The sequence below is a fragment of the Dipodomys merriami genome, unplaced genomic scaffold (assembly GCF_024711535.1).
Source record: "Dipodomys merriami isolate MVZ:Mamm:240054 unplaced genomic scaffold, mDipMer1.0.p SCAF_24, whole genome shotgun sequence".
Classification (NCBI taxonomy): Eukaryota; Metazoa; Chordata; class Mammalia; order Rodentia; family Heteromyidae; genus Dipodomys; species Dipodomys merriami.
In genome coordinates, this window is record NW_027203826.1 from 15608169 (window position 1) to 15631655 (window position 23487).

At 34.4% G+C, this 23487-nt stretch overlaps 1 protein-coding gene across 1 annotated transcript; it reads right to left on the reverse strand.

Moving 5' to 3' along the window:
* Positions 1–13729: 13729 nt before the first annotated feature.
* LOC138835620 (olfactory receptor 2L13-like) lies at positions 13730–14668 on the reverse strand. Its single transcript, XM_070034088.1, has one exon. It carries the CDS (start codon positions 14666–14668, stop codon positions 13730–13732), a length of 939 nt encoding a protein of 312 aa, XP_069890189.1.
* Positions 14669–23487: the final 8819 nt, after the last annotated feature.

Consider the following 23487-nt stretch of genomic DNA (forward strand, 5'->3'; position numbering starts at 1 on the left):
TGTTATTATTAAGGTGTTGTACAGAGGAGTTACCATTTCATAAGTTAGGTAATGAGTATGTTACTGTTATAATTTAAATTTAAAATGCATGTGGTGATTATACCATATGCAAATATATAGACACTCCCATATTCTTGCTGTAGAAAACAAGAGTGTTTCTAATGATGTGCACTTTTCTTCACATTACTTCAATTATTAAAATACTTCAAAAATACAAATTATAAAAGTTTAAGCATTAATGTCATTTTCCTGACACTGAGAATTTCTTTGATACACCATTTACATATCTGAAAATAAAAGTTAGGGCCAATTTCAAATTTTGAGAGTGTGTTTTCTAAAATATGTTTCCTAACTTCAATATGCCACACTTTATTATATTTGGGCAATCCTTCACATTTGTCTGGACCTCATTTGATTCAATATTCTTATCTAGCATTCTTAACACACTATCATGCCTGGATCCAAACCATGGACCTGGATAGAGCACACATGAATGCAATGGGATGCTATTTCATCTTTTTCCCTGAAGTTTCCTGTTCCTATGTGGTAGGGTGGAACATGAAGCATTTTTAAAGCTGTTAGACTAGAAGGAAAGTAAGGTACTAGCATATTCTTGACTTCTGGCAGATTAATATTTGTACTTATGCTCTTTAGGTATGTCACATAAGTGAAGTGAGAACAATAAGTTGTTATCATTTAGAGTAAAGAAAAAGAAGGAAAGGGGCAAAATTTCATTTTAGCTATTTTGTTATTCCTTGCTCATATTTTGGATTGGAAAATTTAAATCTCCCCTTCCACTTCATCACTACCCTATACATCAATTCCTTCATTTAATCTTCCAAACCTGAGTGATTTATGAGCTTTTATATTTCTAATTATGGGTGGCCACATTCCCTTATTTCAGTTTGAGATTCCCTGCTTTATATGCATGAGCTCTTCCTGCCAATTGCTACAATCATTTTTCATAATAGATGAGTAAAATTAAATTCTATGTGTATTTACCACATTTTCTTGATCCATTCCTTCATTGAGGGGCATCTGGGCTGATTCTGTAACTTGGCTATAAGTAAATAGTGCTGTGACAAACATGGTTGTACTGGTGACCTTACTATATCCTGGCTTGTAATCTTTTTGGTAAGTTCCAGGCATGGAATTGCATAGGGTAGTTCTATGGTTATTTATTTATCTATCTATTTATTTATTTAGTGAAACCCCCATACTACTTTATAGAGAGGTTGAAAAGTTTATATTTCCACCACAGTGTATTAGAGTTCCCCTTTGGTTGCATCCTTATGAGCATTTGTTATTGTTTGTTTCCTTAATAATGGCATTCTAACTGGGGTGAGGTTGAATCTGTGTTGTTTTGATTTGTATTTCCTTTATGACCAGAGATGTCAAGCATTTTTTCTTCTATTGGTCATTTTCACTTCTTTTCCTGAGAAGTCTGTCTTTATGTCTTTAACTTATTCATAAATTCGGTTGTGTTTCTTTGTGGGTTTAAGTTTTTGAGCTCTAAGTATATGCTGGATATTAGTGACTTCTCTGAAGTATAGCTGGTAAAAATTATCCCATTGTGTAGGATTTCTTTTTAGCTTATTAGCTATGTCCTTTGATATGTAGAATCTTTTTCAGTTTGCTTAGATCCTATCTATCAAGACTTTCTTTGATTTGTACTATCCATAAGGAAATGGGAAGACTTGGGGAAAATTATATGATGTGAAATAAGCCAGATGCAGAGAAACTAAGATTGCATGTTTTCCCTCATTTGTGGTAGCTAGAATGTGCCTATAAATCTATAAATAAACACTCTGGGTGGTATGCAGTGGTTACAGATGAATTAAATGAAGTATAGTAGACTCTATGGAGAGCTGAAATATAATTCTTTAGAAGGACTAGGTCGAAGACCAACAAAATAAGCATCAGAAAATGGGTACTTGCAAGAGGAAGAGTAGTGCCAAGGGGACAGAGGGTAGACTAATGAAAAGAAAGAGGGGAAGAGAATCTGGTCAACAATTGATTAAATATACCACAAAATTAAGAAAATAAAATTAGTAAAAATGGAAGGAATGAGGATGTTGTAGGTAGTGACCGTGACCAAGATGTATTGTACTCATTTACTGAGTTGTTTAAAAGCCATCTCCTTTGTAAAACTACTTAAAGATAATAAAAATGATCAAAGAACACTTGATACTATGGCCTGTCTTTGGGGGTTATTTTGGATTATCTTGCATTAGTGGGTTTTCAACACTATCAAACTCTATTATGTTTTCACATATGAGAGAAAATATGTGATTTGTTTCTCTGGTCCTGACTTACTTCACTTAATACAATTTTTTTCCAAGTCCATTCAGTTTTCTTTGTAAATGATGCCATTCTTTCCAGTGGATGAGTGAGTGAAAGTCCACTGTGTGTGTATTTGTGTGTGTGTGTGTGTGTGTGTGTGTGTGTGTGTGTGATGATTTTTTATTCATTTGAACATCAAAGGTCTCTTTCAATATCTTGGCTACGATAACTAGTACAACAGTGAACAGTGAACACGGTTGTGCATTACATGTAAATGCAGTGCAATCTGTAACCTCAATCTACAAATTCTGAAATCTATAGTCCAAATTAATTATATAAAACTGATAAAAGAGCTGAGTAGCAGTGGCTTACACCTGTAATCCTAGCCACTCAGGAGTGTTGGATTTGAGGATATGGTTTGACCAGCCTGGGAAGGAAATTTCATGAAACTCTAATCTATTCTAATCTATATTGACCATCAAAAAGCCAGAAGTGGAGCTGTGGCTAAAGTGGTAGGGTGCCAGCCTTGAGGAACAAACTTTAGAGATAGCATCCAAGTTCTAGTTTAAGCCACAGGACTGGTTCATGCACACACACACACACACACACACACACACACACACACACACACACACACACACACACACTTACACATAAGAAAACAAGAAAAATAAAAACATAATTTGATGCTGTATGGAAAATTAATGCATAAAGAGCTAATTGGATTAGAAACTTTCAATACCTACTATATCAATGTTACATTGGAACAAATGGTTAGTGAATATTCTACTTACAGTGAGGAGAAAGGAGAAACTATAGCAAGTTTATGAGAACAACAGTAATAAGAAGGGGTAGGGATATTTGTGAAGGAAGGAGTGATAAGTTAGATTTAGTTCTGTGTGAGATTAGCCATCACAGAATTTCAAAAGTTACATTTCTGGAAATCACAGTGAAAATAAGAATTATTGTTTCAGAGTCCTTACTTCATTTCTTTGTTTAACCTAGGATTAAACATGGAGAAGAGACTAACCAGCAGACTTGCCAAAAGGAGATCTTTCCAATGGGAATCCCTGGACACAGAGTCTATTCATTGTTGACATATTCCATGACTCAATCATGTTGAAAGACCTTATGTGCTTTTAGATTCACTGCTACTCTGATTACAGCCTAAAGTATCAAAAAGATATATTGGTGATAGTTACGTAGACATCTAATTTGCTTCCTAAATAGAAAATTCTCAAGAATAGATATTAGATAAATTCAGGATTCTATTCTCTAGGGAAATAGAAAACACCAGCAAAAATTTTTATTATATATAAACTTAATTTAAAGGTAATTTAAAATTATTCTTTTTTATATAATTACAATAAGGTTGTGCTTAATGTCTATGTCTAAAAGTGGTCTTCCCCTTGAACATTCTAGGAAACATATTTCTAAAATTCATGGATCATTTATAAAAAACTTCATTTGGCTGGACTTTATATATCTATGTATATATATATATATATATATATATATATATATATATATATATATATATATATATATGGTACCAGCAGACAATTTTCAATTTATTTTGCTAAATAATACAATGATCACAAGACAAATTATTTGTCTGATCCTCATCTTACTCTATCTCTACAACTTCATAAGCCAGCTGAAAACAAAGAATGTACTGAATAGTCTGTGGTCAATACAGTAGATCCTCAAGAAGTTTATCCTTTTCCCTTCTATAACTTAGCCATTGAGAAATCAGAGATAGAGAGAAATTCAATGAGTTAATTAGTCAGACATCAACAAGTGCACCTGTAGAATTCTAATAGGTTCTCTATATATGAATTGCATTATAAGTTCACTTTTGGCTTTTCTAATTTGTTGGGAAATTGAATGTTCCTTCTCCTTCAGAAGTGGGTTCATCATAAAAATTAAACCTCTTAAATATTTTGCTTAGTGAAACCTAACACAACTAACCCAGACCAATAATTTCATGTAGACTCACCTCTGCCAATGTTTTTGAGCTTAAAATTTAAGTGAGGAAGTATCTTGATGATGGCATCATTTCCTGCTGACAATCTGTTGAAATATTTAAAGAGGTTTCAACACCAGGCTTTGCTCACATCATCTTCCAAGGTTGCAATAAGGTCATGGCACTGATCAACCAAATTACACCAAAACCAAACTTCCTTCTATTTATTTTTCTTTATCTGCCAACTTCCTTAAAAAGAAATTCACAAGAATGGAAGGTGACAGGCAATAATCACTAGTAACACCACCAGTCAATATCATGTTGAAATAAGAAAATCACTTTACTGTCGCTCTCTAAATATTTTCACCATTTCTTTGTTAAAGCATCTTTATCATTCATTTATTCAGCAAAAATTTAAAAATACAGAAAAATATTTCACATTTCAAGGCTTCAGGATCTATTGATAGATCACAGAAAACAAATTCCTCAATTTTATTTGCAAAGTCTTCTGTGATGCAGCCTTAAATGTTCCTCGTTTTCCTCTCTAATTGATCCCCAGTGTTCATGACCACAGAGACAAAACTCTCCATCATTTCACTTAAGTTTGGTGATCTCAATAGCAGCTCAGGAGTAGTGGACATTGAGAAAATTAACTAAACAAGTTTCAGCTTTCCTGCATCTTTCACTATTTGGAGTTATTCTAAGCAGGAATTGATCCCACGATCCCAGAACATGATCAGAGAATCACTTTTAAGCCATAGTTGTTACAATCCCATAACATCTGCATTATATATCTAACAGTGCAGGAGACAAAGGAAACACTTCTAAGTGCCTGATAAATTGAGGAAAAACTAGTGTCAGGAACCATTTATTTTACAATTATCGGTTATCATAACTATAATATTCTTATGACAAAATATGTCACTCAATTTATGCAGGAGGTAGGTAATGAATCTAGGGATATATTAATCCGAGTACCTGTTGCATTTTTTTGTCAAAAACAAGAATATGTTGTGATAAAAAATAGTATTTGGACCTCAAGAAAAGCATCAAAATAGTTGGTCAGGTTCACTATTTAGTAATCAAATGGACAAATTTCATAGGGTATACTTTTTGTATTCCAAAGCTTTACTTATGGACTGATTTGTTAGGACACTTTGGGAACTAAATGGGAGCATGTGTATGTCAAATGGTCACATAGATTCAGGAATTAGTACAATTTAGGATCTCTTATGATCCCATTTAACTCACACATTTGTAATCCAAAGAGTGAACATTTAACTTTATTTTGCATAATTATTTTGTACCTGGATGTGTTACAACAGAGAAAGGTGAGATAATATTATTTAATGAGAGTATGATGACTAATATGATATGTAACCAATATTAATGGCTAATATGATGAAGCATAAATCTTGCCTAGTGAGATGGATTGCTTTAAAATTAAAGACAAATAAGTATAAACATATGCTTCTAATGCTCATATTTATCTATAATTCTGTTTGTTTATTTTTTTGTTCATGAAATTTACCTTGAAAAATTCTCTGTTGTACAGAGAAATTAAACAGTTCAGATACTTTTTAAGAGAGTGTAATGGTCATTTTAGCAATCTGAGGGCAGGGAGAGATGGTTAAGTGAAATACAGTATAGATATGTGAAAGATATTTAGTTGGGAGAATTTGAGATGATTACTGAAGGCATTGTACAATAGGCATGTATAAATGGTCACAATTTGGAATATGCTGAAACTAATTTTCTCTTAGTATCATTTGGTTTTAAGGAATTCCATAAGGTCTGCAGTTATCTGGTGAAGGTATTTATTCTTTCCAGCATTCACCATCTTCCTATACCATCCACCTAGATGCTTACTCCCTCTGTCCTTTACAAAGTGGTTGTGGTGCTTGGGAAGTATCAGTGTGTGAGCTAATAAACATGAACTTGATCTGAACAAGACTGTAAGAATTTATTCTTGCTATTATTATTATTACTAATGGCTCTGTCCTAGAGTATTTGCACTTCGTTATCTAACCCATTTATGCACTATGTAATTATCATGTAGGGTTGACAATCACTTCTATTTCCTCAATGGTTCATTAATTATATATGTTGCAAAACTTTAAATTTTTCTCAATGTCTAGTCAACATTCCATTCTCCTTTGGATTAGTATGTTAGTTTCTTAAGTGCATGAAGATCTATCAAATCTGTCTTCCAGCTTCTAGCTTATTTTACTTCACATAGTGATTGTTAGTCCTCTGTATTTTGTTACAAAATGATAGAATTTATTTTTTTTTCTTTTCTGGTGTGTGGTGGTGTGAGTGTGTGTGTGTGTGTGTGTGTGTGTGTGTGTGTGTGTGTCTTTGTCTTCTGTGTGTGCCTGTCCTGGGGTTTGAACTCAGGGCCTGGGTGCTCCTTCTAAGCTTTTTTGTCCAAGTCTAGCACTTTACCACTTGAGACACAGCTTCATTCTCACTCTGTGTATGTGTGTGTGTGTGTGTGTGTGTGTGTGTGTGTGTTTGTGTGTGTGCACGCACACGCACACGCACACATGCCTAACTGGAGATAAGAGTCTCTCAGTTTCCTGCCTGTGCTGACTTTGAATTGCAATCCTCAGATCTCAACCTCCTGAGTAGCTTGGATTACATTAGCCTGAGCCACCAGTTTCCAGCTGAGTTTTATTCTTTTTATAGCTGAATATCATATGCTCTTGAGAGCTTGTTGGGAGGTTCTAACAGATTAGCTCAGCTACTCGTACACCCTTGGCCTAAGACTGATCCTCCTCTAACAGGGATGGTTGTCCTCTTTGACCCAGAAAGGAGCTTCTGGAAGGCCGCACTTGGAGAGGTGAGGGAGGAAGGGGACACCTGCCCATCCAGCCAGATCAACCAAATCAACCCTGTCCATGAACAAGGAGACAGATGTCACAGCCCAATTGACCTCACAAGCTCATTTGCTCTTTATGTGTTCCTTTGATAGTAGACACCTTCTTTGATTCCTTGTCTTAGTTCTGAAAATAAATATCTTGTAGAAGTCATAATCTCTGTGATGGGAAGAGTTCACTTCTTCATTGATATATACCTAATAGATGGATAACTCAAACTAATAAATGGTAGTTTTATTTTTTTCATTTTCTCTGGAAGGTCAACATTGTTTTCCATAATTTCTGTACTAATTTTCATTGCCAACATAACATCATAAATAATACTTTCTGCATTCTGTCCAGAGAGTGCTCTTTCTTATTTTTTTTAGTGTGTGTGTGTGTGTGTGTATGTGGTTGATACAGTTCATTCTATCTAGAGTGAGATGATAGGTCATGGTTTTAGCCATGTGCATTTTACTCAGAAAAGAAATTACACAGAGCAATTTCCTTCATAACACTATTGTCCTCTCACAAGAGTGACTTCTTTGGGGAAAAAAGCCAATTTTTTGTAGGATTACATTTTTATCCATGAATAATTTGGTTAATGTCCAATTTAACTAATGGTAAACAAAAGTGAGCTTCTGATGTAGCATTATTCAGAAAGAAAATGTGACAACTATCTGTACGTGGGCTAAAAATAGATTGAATGGATATAGATTGAATATGGATTGAATCTCAATTCATTCAAATATGTATATATTGAGATTATTAATCATTTATTTTATGTGATAGATCAAAAAATATTTCACTTTCAGAAAACATTCCAGTGTTTGTAAGAAAGTTTGTAGGATGTAAAATAGTTCATTTATCTTGTATATGTGGCCTCTGTGTGTGTGTGTGTGTGTGTGTGTGTGTGTGCAAATGTGCCAGTACACAGCTTGAACTTCATGCCTAGGCATTGTACTTCAGTATTTTAGCTCAAATCTAGCACCTCCCACTTAATACATAGCTTCACTTAGGACTTTTATTTATTTAAATCAACATTAACTCTACACATTTTTGTTTCTTGTCTAATTGAATGTTGATGTAAACATGTGTCTGTATACACATATGCATATACATTTTAAAAGCCCAGGTGCAAAGCCCAGATTCTTTTGCATGTTACACAAGGATCCTCTATAACTTGACAAAAATCTGATAGAACTTGAAGCAACAGAATTTGAATAATTTTCATATATATGGTTACTTATGGAATGTGCAACAATAAGTATATTTCAAGTAGATGTATGGTTCAAATGCATCTATGTTTTTATGGTCATTGTTTTTATTCACTTCTAAGACTAATTTAAACTTTTCCTTTATTGTCAATAACCTGTTTGCCTGTTCATATTAATAGTATTTTGCCTACTAATGATATAGTTATGGGACAGTAAATAGCTGTTGAAACATAATAAATACAAAACCCCAAAATAAAGAATTCATAAAATTTAAATTGTACCATATTTAACAAAAGCAATTTCCCTGCTGAGTCCTGATAGCTCACATCTAAAATTCTAGCTACTCAAGAGGCTGAGATCTTCAAGATCATAGTTCAAAGCCAGCCTGTGAAGTAAAGTTTACAAGGCTCTATTTTAACAGTGACCAGCAAAAAGCCAGCAAAAAGCAAAATAAAGCCTGGCACCAGCGGCTTATGCTTGTAATCCTAGCTACTCAGGAGGCAGAGATCTGAGGATCATGGTTCAAAGCCAGCTCAGGCAGGAAAGTCTGTGAGACTCTTATCTCCAATTAAAAACCACTCAGAAAACCAGAAGGGTCACTGTGGCTCAAGTGGTAGAGCACTAGCTTTGAGTTGAAGAGCTGAGGGACAGTGCCCAGGCCCAGAGTTCAAGCCCCACAACTGATGGGGAAAAAAAAGCAATATGAAGAAAAGGGAGAGGGGGTTAGCTTTCTTTATTTTATTCCCATAGTCCCTAATTTACACAGACAAGGAAAGATCACAGTAAGTAAAGTCCTTTGCAGATTACTCTCTACGTTCCTTCCATTTATCATAATTGACAGAATGCTGTATTTTAGGATGATAGTCCCAATACTCCTTCTACGTAATTTAACTAGCATGATAAATTTGTAATTTTCATGAAAAGTATCGTGTTGTTAAGTAACTTCCTTGGATGTCTAAGCAAATAAAAAAATAATAAAACTAAGTAGTGTGATAAAACATTACACTGGTCACTCTGTCCAACTGGGATGTTAATTGTGTCTTCGTTCACTGCCTTTACATCATATATACTATCCCCCTTTATTCACTTAGTAGATATCTTAGTGATCAGAAGAACATCCCAATGATTGTTTGGCAATTACTAAGTATTTTATTTAATAATAGTTCTAAACCAGTTAGTTTGTAATGTATATATTTAAATTTATAATATGTTTCTTTTAATAGAAAAGAAGAATGTTATTGTCTTAATGAGAATATAAACAATAATCAGTACTACAATGCATGTTACAATTGCCAGTATCTTTATCTACTAAATTCTTGAATTGTACTTCATTAATTATGATGTATATATGAAAAACTAGTATGTATGAGGATAGGGAACTTCTGCAATTTCAGGCATCTCTATGAGTCATTAAATGTATCTTCAGTTGAAAAGTATGGAAGGCAATGTTACAAACTGAGCAATGTGTAAACACTTACTAATTTAAGATACAGAATAGTGGGGCTGGGAAATTGGCTCAGTGGTAGAGCGCTTGCCTTGCATGCCTGAGGCCCTGGGTTCAATTCCTCAGCACCACATAAGAAAAAAGCCAGAAGTGGCGCTGTGGCTCAAGTGGTAGAGCACTAGCCTTGAGCTGAAGAGCTGAGGGACAATGCCCAGGCCCAGAGTTCAGGCCCCATGACCGGACCCCCTTCCCCCAAAAAATAGACCACCATGTAAAAAGTGTTTATTAAACCAAATTAAAGGAAAAGAAGTCTGGGGATGAAACTCAGTGATAAAACACTTGCCTAGCATGCATGAAGCAACACAAAAATAAGCAGAAAGCTAGTAACCTGATACAGAATAGTGTCACTATTTCCAAAAGTGTCTTTCAAGACAATTTCCAAATAAAATTTTTCTTTTGCCTATTTGTAATTACTATCATATATCCTAGCAATATTTTCTTGTTTCAGTTTTAACCTTTTAAAATCACTTTCACACCATTGGTTAATGGTGATAGCTTATTCAATAGTATCAGTATTCTTTTAAGTTTTGTCTTTTGAAGATATATTTAAATCACCTTTCATTTTTGTTCCCATAGTATTTTATTGCATGACTTTCTCACAATGCTTTTGTGCATTTCAAGGTTTACAACCATTTCAATCTATTGCACCTAAAGTCATAAGGGCTTTTAAAACATTTACCTCACCTTCCACACAATTGTAGTTGATTGTAAAACAAGGAACCTCTGGGCATTTTAAAATACATTTCCAAATTAATAAGTGCCTCAAAGCAATAGATAATCCTATTGAATATAAGTTGAAGTCATAAAGATCAAATTAATTTTTCTCACATTTATTGCAGGTCTTTCATTAGTTGCTTTATTATTTTTAATTGTGAAAATTCCGTACAGAGGGGTTACAATTACATGGGTAAGGTAATGAGTACATTTCTTATCAAGCATTGTTGCCTCCTCCTTTTGGTATAAGTATTTGAGTTGTGTAACAGTATTACTATATCTTTGTCAGCTTATTGTTTTATATTATCTTTTATATAAATGCATTCATTTATTCATTCCAAAGTTGATGGTATTTCTATTTTGACTATGTAGGAAAATATTACTATGAGTTTTCATACAGGTGGCTTGATACATGTTTGTTTCCTTTCTCATAAGCGATGCACATATAATTATTTACAAATACCTATATTATGAGATTCATTTACAGACATACATATAACTATATTTCATATATATGTATTTTCAATTTCATTTTGTAAGTATAAATGATTCTTTTTTTATTTTTTATTGTGAAAATACTGTACAGAGGGGTTACAATTACATGGTCAAGATAATGAGTACATTTCTTATCAAGCATTGTAGCCTCCTCCTTTGTTTCCCCTTCCCATCCCATTCTCCCCCACCCCCCTACCCAACCCTCCTCCCCACCCCCTACCAAAGTTGTAAAGTTTGTTTTCGACATAACGACTTGTATGTCTCATTGTTGCAATGGATCCACCTGTATCCCTATTTAAACGATTTGTTTTTTCCCTTCCCCTCCACAAATTATAATTCTAATACTTACAGTATACCTATGACAAAAAATACACCAAAGTGAAAATATTTAAGATGGATTTAATACATTATGTAATACTACAAAATTCAGAATTCCAATACACTATAAGGCATATGTTATTGTACCTTGACTTTCAGGTCAATTATATGGTAAGATTATTGGATTCTGTTCAATTCTGTAAAAGATTATGTTCTTGAATATATTTAGCCCAAATACAGATCAACATTTAAAAACTGAGTTCTAATTTTATACCATCTATATCTTACTACACCATAAGTTTTTTAATATATTTTCTTCTAGAAATTTTAACTTTCTCAGTGCTGCATTAGGATATTTTATCTGTTTCTAATTTTCTGGACATGGAACTTCTAATTTTAGCTTTCTATATTTGGATATCCAGTTTTGCCTGCATTTGTTGAAGTGATCATCCATGTATATTTTGGTGTACAGAAACACTATCTAATATATAATTCATTATATATAAGCATGCATAAACATAATTCATGTTATATTAATTATAATGATTGGAATTAAATAGATGTGTTAATACCATTGGTATACACAAGAAATAAAGTACTTTTCACAAAGTACTTAAATTTAAAATATGTTACTAGAATTACATTGTGTATATATATCACATTTTCTTGATTTATTCATTCACTGAGGGCCATCTGGATTAATATTCATTAATTCCATATGTTAAACAATGCCGCAGTGAACCTGGATGTGCTACTAGCTTTAATGTGGCCTGTTTTTGTAGTCTTTTGGATAAATGCCCAAGATTGGAATTCCTGGGTGATGGAGAAGCTCTATATTTAAACTTTTCAGGAACCTCCACATACTGCTTTCTAAACTTTTTGAAAGAAAGAATGATTGCACCATTTGTAAGGCACTAGAAAGACTTTTAAAAAATTATATTTAAGCAAAGTAAGCCAAACCCAAAGAAACATTGGTTTCGTGGTTTCCCTCATTTGTTATGACTAGAATGTGCTTATAAACCCCTAAGTAAAGACAATGAATAGTGAAAGACAAAATTATACTCCTACATTGTAAATTATATGGGACGTTAAACATTCCCAAAGTGAGTACAAAAGAGGACCGCAAAGGCTCAATGGCTATGTGCACATGGTCATATAAATGATGTTTATCAAAATGAACCCCAAGAAATGGAAGCAATAGCTTTTTTGTTATTTTGCTTTTTTTTCTCCTTTGCCACAATTTTTATTTCTTCACCTTTTGTCTTTCTCTTTCTTTCTTTCTTTCTTTTCTTTCTTTCTTTATTTTAGTCATGGGACTTTAACTCTGGGCTTGGGCGCTGTCCCTCAGCTCTTCAGCTCAAGGCTGGCGCTCTACCTCTTGAGCTACAGCACCACTTCGGTTCTCTTATGGCTAATTGGAGATAAGAGTCTCATGGACTTACCTGCCTGGGTTGTCTTTGAACTGTAATCCTCAGATATCAGCCTCCTGAGCAGCTAGGATTACAGCCATGAGCCACCAGCGCCCCACTCATCTTTTGTCTTGTATGTAGTGAACAAATGCGGTAGTGATACTCACTAGAAACTATATTGAAAATGAACTATACAACTTGTTGGGGGGGAGGACAGGAGGGAGAATCAGAAAAAGCCAGGAAAGAGGTGACACTTAAAAAGATACAGATAGATAGATAGATAGATAGATAGATAGATAGATAGATAGAGAGATGATAGATAGATAGATACTCATTACATGACTATGTAACTCTAAACCCTCTGTACATCACCTTTACAATGACATTAAACTATTTAAAATATGTTAATAGAAAAATTTAAAGTTGCATATGTGGCTCACAGTATATTTTCACTAGTGTTGTTATAAAATGCCCTGGTCAACGCACATATGGGCAATAAATAGCAGTAGCAAGTGGGTACTGCATAGTCCTGTGGCTCATCCCACCTACTTGAGTGGAAAGAAATCTTTTGAGATGAGTTTTTTGGCCAGTTCAGCACAGTGGTGTGCATTTCTCATCCCAAGCTACATGAGCGGTTGATAAAAGCGGTTCATAAATTCAGGTTTGACCTAGCACCATATAACACACTGTGAATGCATGGAATCCTGATGTAGTAGAGCTTGCCTGAGATTCAAGAGAAAATAACAGTAGAATGTCTGTAATAGTCATCTCATGGCTCAAGTATATTGTTACACAGGAAGCCAGACAATAAAGTTAAAAAAAGCATGAAAAAGTTGAAAAGCATGGCTGTATTTATTACTCAGCCATATTGTATTATCATAGACAGTGTAAGACACTGATTTCAAGTCCTGAGTCTTCCCAAATAAAAAGAAAATAAAAAGAACAAAAAGTATGAGATTGAACAGTTATTTTCTGATAGAAGAGAACATGCCAAGAACTCTTGAGATAGCCCTCAGGACTTCTTTATTCCTCAGGCTGTAGATGATGGGGTTGAGCATTGGGGTGAGAATGGTATAGAACACAGCAAGAATCTTATCCCCAGTAGCAGAGCGAAGATGAGAAGGCTGAAAATAAGTGAAGAAAAAAGGGGCATAGTAAAATGTTACCACAGTTAAATGTGTCGAACATGTGGTGTAGGCCTTTTTCCTTCCCTCTTGTGAGTGCATATGAAAGACTGTATACAGCACACGTCCATAGGAAGCAGTGATACCAAGGAAAGGAAAGAGGAGGAACAGGCAAGTACTCATAAAAATCATGTATTCATAAATCCACGTATCCATACAGGCCAGAGGTACCATTGCTGCAATGTCACAGAGGAAATGGTTGATGGCCCTAGATCTGCAGTAAGGAAGATGAAGGGCATATGCTGTGTGTGCCAAAGAGTGGAGAGAGCCCAGTATCCATGATCCCATGATCATCTTCGCACACATCCTTTTACTCATGCGGATGGGATAGTGGAGGGGGTGGCAGATGGCCACCAGGCGATCATAGGCCATGGATAACAGTAGTAAAGCTTCTGCAGTTGCCATAGTCACAAAGAGGAAGCTTTGCACCCCACATCCAAGGAAAGAGATGCTCTTTTGGCCAGAGAGGAAGTTGAATGCCATCTTGGGGACAATGGTTGAGATAGACATTAAGTCCATGAGAGAAAGCTGGCTGAGGAGAAAGTACATGGGGGTGTGGAGCCGGGGATCCATACATATGAGGTAGATCATTCCTGAGTTACCAAACAAAGTAAAAGAGAACAGAAGGATGATGAGGAACAAGAGAAGGAGCCCTATTTGGTTTGTAGGCAACAACCCCAACAGAATGAAGTCACTTGAAGTTTGATTCCATTTCTCCATTAAAATGTTTTCCTTATATTCCCTAAAAGATGAAAACAGTCACCACAAATTTGCATGAACCTGAGCAGAAAAACCAAAAGAGGAAATCTCTTATGAGATTCTGTAGAACGAAATATTTCTCTATCAGTACTGTAGCTTAGGTTGAATTGATTTTACATTAGAACTGAATTATTCTTTTTAAAATAAGTTTTTCATTGTGAAAATACTGTACAGAGGGTTTACAGTTACATGAACAAGGTAATGAGTACATTTCCTATTATGCATTGTTGCCTCCTCCTTTGTTTCCCTTTCCCATCCTTTCCCTCCCATCTCCACAACTACTCTCCCCCACCTTTTTCACCTCTGGCCCTAGTGAAGCAAATCACACACAGTAAGCAGAAATATGTTAGCTAAAGAATTCTATCTATCTTCCTGGCCAAAATCCTTACCAGAATTAATGAACAAATCTTACTTCCTAAGAACTTCAAGGATTCTCACATTTCACAATGTCACAACTTAACACAACATCCATGCAATGGGAGCTCACAAAAATTACTCAGAAATATTGAGAAGTGTGCTTACCTTTTTAATGTCCTCTTAACTTACTCTTTCCCAACCTTTTTTTTCTGGTCCACCCTCCCCACCCTTACTACTCCAGAAGATAAGCTATATTCTCCGCCTCCATTATTTCAAAGGAATTTTGATCAATTCTTGAATGTCTGCCTATCACACAAAATGACTGTCTGAATAGTAGAGATATTTTATGCCCTGTAACAGCCTCCCTGTTTTTCAAAATTTGAATATGCTCTTTTGCCTAATGTTGTTTACATTTTGTGCACCTGATGGAAATTACATTAATTGGAAACCATGTTAAATACATTTCTCTTTCCTACATGCAAGGAAATACTTCATGCTAATTTTCATATCGTCTTTTAACTTCCATTTTAGATATACAGCATTACAACTAGTATTACAATGGAAAGTTAAAGTATGTGGAGAATATAGCAAACACAGAAATCATCTGGAACTTCATATAAATGTTGTGAGTATGAATTCAATCATGACTGTTTATCAAATGTGAATGTATTATTACAGCTGCCTAATCAATAATTGCTGATAGTGTGAAAGACATAGGAACAAGCAAGGGGCAGCATAGATCATTGAACATAGATCAAAGGCATCCTTTGTTTCCTACAACAGATTAGAAATTAATAAACTTATGACTGGACATATATAAACAAATATTGCATAAATGTAAACATTAATTAATAAATAGGATTAAATAATTACTTTAAAATATATTTATTTTCTTAATTGGAAATACTGCTGTGAAGTGGCATGAATGATCATTAAAATAAATGAGGTTCCACAATGTGTAGTCAAATAAATAATAGAATGGTACATAAAATTTAAAATAAACACACAGTGAATGACTGCCTTTTATAGGATGCTGAATTGGGGTTAGAGGATAAGATGGCAGTGGGATTATAACAACCTTATATATACTATATAGAGGCTGGATGCAGGTTAAGAATATTTTACACACAATGAGGAGAAAGTTTATGAGGACAACAACAATGAAAGCAACCATGACAAGAGTGTATGAGTGACAGGGTATAGGTACATTTGAGTAGAAAGAAAAGCAGACTAGAGTTTGGTGTTTAGTAAAAGAAGTCATCAGGAAGACCTGATCTGAGGTTGCTTTTGATTAAGGTTTATGTGTTGAAGCACAAGGTGTATGCCAGTGAGGAGGAAATTAGTCCAGATGAGGATATACTTGGATTATACATCAGTTGTACATCCTTGATAGCTTCTTTGGCTGAGGAAGACCAGGACAGTTGGTTACTTATCCAGAATAGGGGAGTAACTGGGACTCAATTTTCTACCCCATTAAGTGCTATGTTCTTTGAAATTGGCCCACTGTTCTTTCTCTAGTGGAATTGAAAAGAATAGAAGTTCTCTGTATGTATCAGGATATGTCTGAGAATATTTCACAGCTGAAAAAAGATGTTCTGTCTGTCTTTACATCCTTTATTTCATTCAAATATCATCAGGAAGAAGATCGTAGTAGTCCTGAAAGTGGTACGTTTCCAATAGCAAATCTTTTTCACACAAAGGGTCTTCTGTTTTTACATCTTCCCTTGCTGAATCTTGTTGAAGGAAGAGCCTGTCTTCATTTAGATTAATTACCACTTGGACTAGAATCCAGATAACTATAAAGGTGTTTGGATGATGGCCACTGACACCTATTTTCTTTCCTAAGTAGAAGTTTCTCAAGTTAAGAGCTAATAGAGGATATTAGAAAACTTTAGGTTTCTGTACACCTAGAAAAGAAAACTGACATCTGAAACACTACAATCAGAGCTGAGAGTCAATGTCTATCCATGACCACTGCTTTCTTTATTGGGGATGGGTCTGAGTTAATACACCAGATTAAGCTTACTAACATTAGCTTTTCTGATGAATTTCTGATGAGATTTGCTGGTAAAATTTACTGACAATTTTTTTAACAAAAGGCATTAATTGGCAAGATCTTGTATAGAAAGTGGAAGATTTGTACAAAATTAAGAAGTAAAGCAAAATTTAAAATGAGCATTTTATATGAATTTTACAAAGCCTGTAAGCACATTATTTACCTGAGTCACATGTTGTAAAATCTGTACAATGCCTAAGGACATCTGGAAACACAGAACTGACCTTTCTCTCTTTCTGAAATCAGCATTTAGGAGGTCTTCAAAACGTTTTGGTTGACATTTTTAATCGATACCTTAATTATTGACAAGTATTAGATGTAATGACATTTAGTATTTCAGTGAAGTTCACAGCCTTCAACAACAAACTGTGGTGGAATTCTGGTGGGTTCCAACCAACTTATTTACACTTATTTTCTAGTTTGTTATGGAATTTCAATTCCTTTATTCATCAAGAATGGGAACTTGTGTAACAGGAAAACCCTACCTTCAAATGGATAGACCAGCTTAGCTCTGTAATTTCATTTGGTCTCACCTGATTCAAAGTTAGCCAGTTTGTACTTTGAGGTAGTTGCTTTATAAGGGTACAATTCCCAGACAATGATCCATAGAATTCTTTTCAAAGTCCAGCATGGACTCTGATCACATCATCTGATAGGGGGGGATAAAAACCTCATGTCATTTATCAACACAAATTTCAACAACGGCAACAAAAACTGAACTCTAATGTTAGAAATTTCTTACTTACCAAAATTCCTAGAGATTCAAAAGAATGGGTTGTGATATAAATTGCTCATTGTTCCCACTACTAGTCATTATCTTTATGTTGAAAACAGAAAAACAAAAAAAATCATTTCACCAACCTTCTTGAATTGCTTGCAAATGAATGGAATAGATAAAATATCTTCCTTACCATTCCTGTGTACAAATACAAGCTTCTATGAAAGACAGAAGACAGTTTCCTCTGTTTTATAAGCATATACTTATAAAGCTTTTGGAATTTTCAGCTTACCCTAATTGATCTCCCATGTCCAAGTCAGTAGAGACTAAGTCTTCTTTCCTCTCATTTGATTTTGCTGATCTACAGATCAAGTTTTGCATTTAGAACAAATTAGTCAAGCCAATCATCTTCACTGAACTTCCCTGGTACCCCGGAGTAGATGAAACAGATGTCTATGTGATTCTATATGCCATGTTATACCATGATTACTGTAATCCTCGTATTTTTTAAAGTCGTAGACCTAAGGGTTAAAAAGATACAAGAAAACTTTAAGTGTTTGAAAAGCAAGCAGAGTCATATCTGAAACTATTTTCTCTCTATGGTGTATTGAGTTTTCAGAGATAATTATTGATCATCTTGACAAAATTAAATTGTATAATGACAAAATATGTATCTGTAATTATAGAGGAGCAGGAAATTTATTTTTTAAGATTAATTTAGTAGACAATCTATTTGCATGTTAAGATAAGTCAACCATGTTGTGGTAAAAAGAGGATTCAGGTTCAGAGGGAGGTATCTAGCTTGCCACATTAACCATTAGATACTCTCGTAGGGCCAAATTCCATTTATCTTTTATGTCAAATCTTTACCTTTGGAATGGTTTGCTGGACATTCTCAGAACTAAGTGGGGTGATGTTCAGCCAATTATCATATAGTGTGTACATAGTTTCAAGAATGAGTAAGCATTAGGATCTCCTGTCCTATTCAGCACAGATACTTTATGTTAAATCATAAACGGATATCTTTTATACTATAGGTGAGAGAATATTATTTATTGATATTTTCAATGAATATTAATGATGAATATTATTGGACTTTAATGAAGTACAAAATTTGACCAAAGAGTACCATTTCTCTAAAATTAGGGATGGGATAATAAAAAAATAATTAAAATAAAGCATGGTGAGAAAAATGACAAAGGGGGAACCAATGCAACAGCAATATACCTAAGACAATATGTTGGAAATGATCTGTATAACTTAGGCGCAGGGGGTAAGGAGGATGGAAAGGAGGAGAAAAATAAGGGAAGGGGTTACAAGTTTGACAAGTTATTAATGTAACTGTAACCGTGCAGTACATCACCTTGACAATCAAAAATCACAATTAGAAAAGAAAAAAAAAAACAAAAATATGTGTAGATACATAGATACTTTAATTGTTGCCATTTGCCCTTTGTGGGTGATTCCAGTCACTCCTTGTTTGGCAGAATGTTATTCATGACATGTGAAACTTTTCAGTGGGAAGACTTGTAATATAGGGAAACTTAATATAACCAGCATTGTTCATGAGAGTATAGAGTTAGGAAATTGAAATGGCAAAAGATAGGACTAAGTCAAGTCAGATACAATTATATGCTCTTTGGAGAGCAGCTACTGGGTGGCTAGTAAGGTCAACTGAGTCTTTACGATAAGTAAATAAGGTGTCTTCATTTTTTTTTTTTGGTAGGTCGAGGGGCTTGAACTCTGGGCTTGGGCGCTGTCCCTGTGCTCTTCAGCTCAAGGCTAGCGCTCTACCGCTTGAGCCACAACACCACTTCCGGTTTTCTAGTGGTTTTTATTGGAGATAAGAGTGTCACGGACTTTCCTGCCCTGGCATCCCTTTCATCAGTTCCCCCATCCCTTCAATCCTACCCTTGTCTGCAATGTACCCCGTTCCATATTCACACATATACATTGACTATCCTTACTTCAGTTGCCATTCTTCCTCTCTTTATTCATCTATACCACAAATGACACATTTGTGAATATGCCCTAATTCATTTCCACTGTTCACAACTATGTGGGATAATTTTGTGAAGATGACCAATCATGTGTCTTCCTCTTCTCAGCAGATGCCATTTTCTCTCTGTGGCCATCTGGATGCTGGTTTGAAGCCTTTAAATCTGTGTTGATAATGGTTTGGATAATGTCACTGTGTGTATGAGTTCATAAGTGTGAACTTCATCTGAACAAGAGTATATGGATTTTATCATTACTATTATCAATATTATTACCATTCCTACCATATCATACTTACACATGTAGCATTATAATATGCCCATTTATGTAATAACTTGTGAAATAATGAAATAGGTAATCATTTTTATTTCCTCAAACATTCCACAAATGTATTTGTTGGCACCACGTATGCTTGTTTCTTTATTTTTAACTGTATCACATCCTAGAAGTCAATACTTTGCCATACTTTGCCATAGATAACAGGAGGGATTTCTTCCTACTTGTGTTCTGGTGCTCCATATCTACATTTATTCTGTCCTCAGTATATAGCTAAAACTTTTGTCAGTTATTAGAAAAAATTTTAATTTTTGTAACAGTATAAACATGCAATTACTGTCTTTAACTCTCTACTTATTTCACTTAACACAATTAACTTAAATTCCATCATTGTTGCTGTAAAATATATAGTTAAAATTTTAAGGCAGGGTACTATATTGGCATGAATATTTATCATTATCTCTTTATTAATTTATATGGAAGTAGATACCTTCTTTCATTCCAAGTGTTAGCTATTGTGAAAAAAGTCATAAATATAAGTAGAGGTGCATGGATCTCCTTGCTATAAAATTTTCATTTCAGATATATTCCTAGTAGTAAGTTATATGAACCATTTTTAATAGGCCCATTTTTAATTTTGTGTGGGACATCAGTATTGTTTTATCATGATTCCTGTTTTAGTTTGCAATCCTATTAATACTGTATAAGAAGCACTTGCTAATTTTTATTGTTATTGTAAAAAGGATGCAAAAGGGGCTATATTTAAGTAACTTAGGGAATGAGTAGATTATTTTTTGAAGAGTGTCACCCCTTCCCTCACTTTCTTCCAATTTTTCCATCCTAACCACCCCCACTTAAGCCATACAGTTCATTTTCAGTGTAGTGTATAGTGAGTATCATTGTTGCGTTTCTTCCCCCTTCATCCCACCATTACTGGGCCCCTCCCTTTACATGTGCTAAAACAGATAAACTTACATGTAAGACAAAAGGTATAGAAAACAGATTTTTACTAGCTATGAACAACCACATAAGAACCTCATTCTAAAATATACTGAGAACTCAAAAAATTAACTACCACAAATAAACGATCAAAGAAACAACTATTCAATTAATAAAAAGACTTAAAGAGAGACTTCTCTGAAGAGGAAATAAGTATGGCTGATAGACACATTAAGAAATGTTCAACACCTCTCTTGCCATAAAAGAAATGAACATCAAAACAACATTGAGATTCTACCTCATCTGAGTTAGAATAGCCATGATCAAGAAAACTAACCATAACAGATGCTGATGAAGATGTGGGCAAAGGGAATGCTAATACATTGTTGATTGGGAATGTAAACTTGATCAACCATGCTGGAAAGGTGTGTGGAGTTTTCTCAAAAGACTATGTACATATGACTATATAAGATGATACTAAGCAAAATGAACTCCAAGACATGGCCACCAGAGGTTTTTCTTTGTTGTTGTTTTTAATGTACTTTGTGATTTTTTGTCATTTTTTGTATGTTCTTCCCCCTATTGTATATTCTGAGGTATCACTATATTTGATTTTGGTATCCTGATACTGTATATACCTTTATTTGAATTCGGGAAGAGAAGGTGAACAACAAAAAGGTGAGAAAGAGGACAAGGAGTAACCAATGCAACAATGATATACACATGAAAATATGTTAGAAATGATGTGTACAACTTTGGGGTGGAGTCTGGGCGGGAGAGGGAAATTAGGAGAAAAATGGGGAAAGGGATAAGAAGTTTGACAAGAAATGTACTTATTACCATACTCATGTAACTATAACCCCTCTGTACATCACCTTGACAATAAAGGAAGTCTAAACATATAGCTTCCCTATGAGCCAGCAATTCTACTCATGGGCATTTTGTCCAATAGACCACAAACAAGGGCACACTAAAGCTACCAGAACAATTGTGATAATGGCTACATTGTTGACCATAGTTATTTATTTATATATATATATATATATATATATATATATATATATATATATATATATACACACACACACACACACACATGGAAATCTACACTTCTATCAGAATGGTATTGTACCATTAGTAAGGAAATGGAAATAGATTAAGTGAAGTAATCCAGACCGAAAGAAACACAGGTTGCATGGTTTCCCTCCTTTTTTGTAACTAGAAGGTGCCTATAAACCTACAAATAAAAACACTGGATGGTCAAAGAAAAAATACAGTTGGATATGTTAACTTTTACACAACTCTAGGCATCCACATACTGAGACCAAAGAACATTTTATACTTAGGAGAGGATCACAAAGTATATTTTTGTGTCTCTGTGATGGTAACTATTCTAAGAGGGATGAGATGATATCTCAAGGTCATTTTCATGTGCATTTCCTACAGAAATAATGATGTTGAACATTTTTTTCAAAATGATGAGGGAAATGCTCTGTCTACTTACAAGAAAAGTCTGCTCAGAATATTAGCTCATCGTAAATGGTAGTAGCAGTAATAGTAGTATGTTGGTACTGGAGCTTGAACTGTGGACCTCAAGCTCTTACATGGCTTTTTCACTCTTGTCTAACACTTTACCACTTGGATCACCATTTCAGTCTTTGATTAAAATTTTTACCACAAGTAATGTGGTTAGTGTATAATATATCTATATTTTTAACCCCAAAGTAAGTATCTAATGGAATATCACACACTCAGGAAATCAGTTAGGCACCTAGAAACAGACTGAAAATGCAGAATTTCTCATATAGATAGGATACCTGGTTTTTTTTGTTTTGTTTTGCTTTAGTAGATGAGCATCTATTACTTTTATATTTTAAAGCTTATGTAATTTCCATTAATTACTGCCTTCAAGACTCTTCATGATTTCACGATTATAGATGGAAATTGCTTTATCAATGGAATCATATTTTGTATGTTTTCTGGCCAGAAGGAAGATTTATAGGAAAACAAGTGGCCATGAATTCATTGCAAGGAAGCACTCTAATGCACATTTGTCTAATGTCTTTTTCTGCATTGTTCTGATGATAGATGTAGAGGCTTACTTCCTATATTTGCTACTGTCCACCTTCAATGAACATGGGAAAATAGTTTTCTCTTCAACATTTTGATTTCATTTCCTTTGGGAGTATGCCTTGTATAAGAAATGTCCAACCTACTATACAGCTTTTAAAGTTTTGAGGATATATTCTACTTTATGTAAAGGTTATAGTAACATATAATCCCACAGTGTATTTCTCTTTATTCTCAAACCAACCAGTATTTGATGTTACTAACTTGATTGTACTTGCCATCTATCCATGTTGAACTTGTTGATGTGATACATATATAACATATGTATATGATTATTTAATTAACATAAAATTAAATATAAACACT

Excerpts from the sequence above, each read along its gene's own strand:
- LOC138835620 (XM_070034088.1), bottom strand. The coding sequence starts at position 14,668 with ATGGAGAAATGGAATCAAACTTCAAGTGACTTCATTCTGTTGGGGTTG.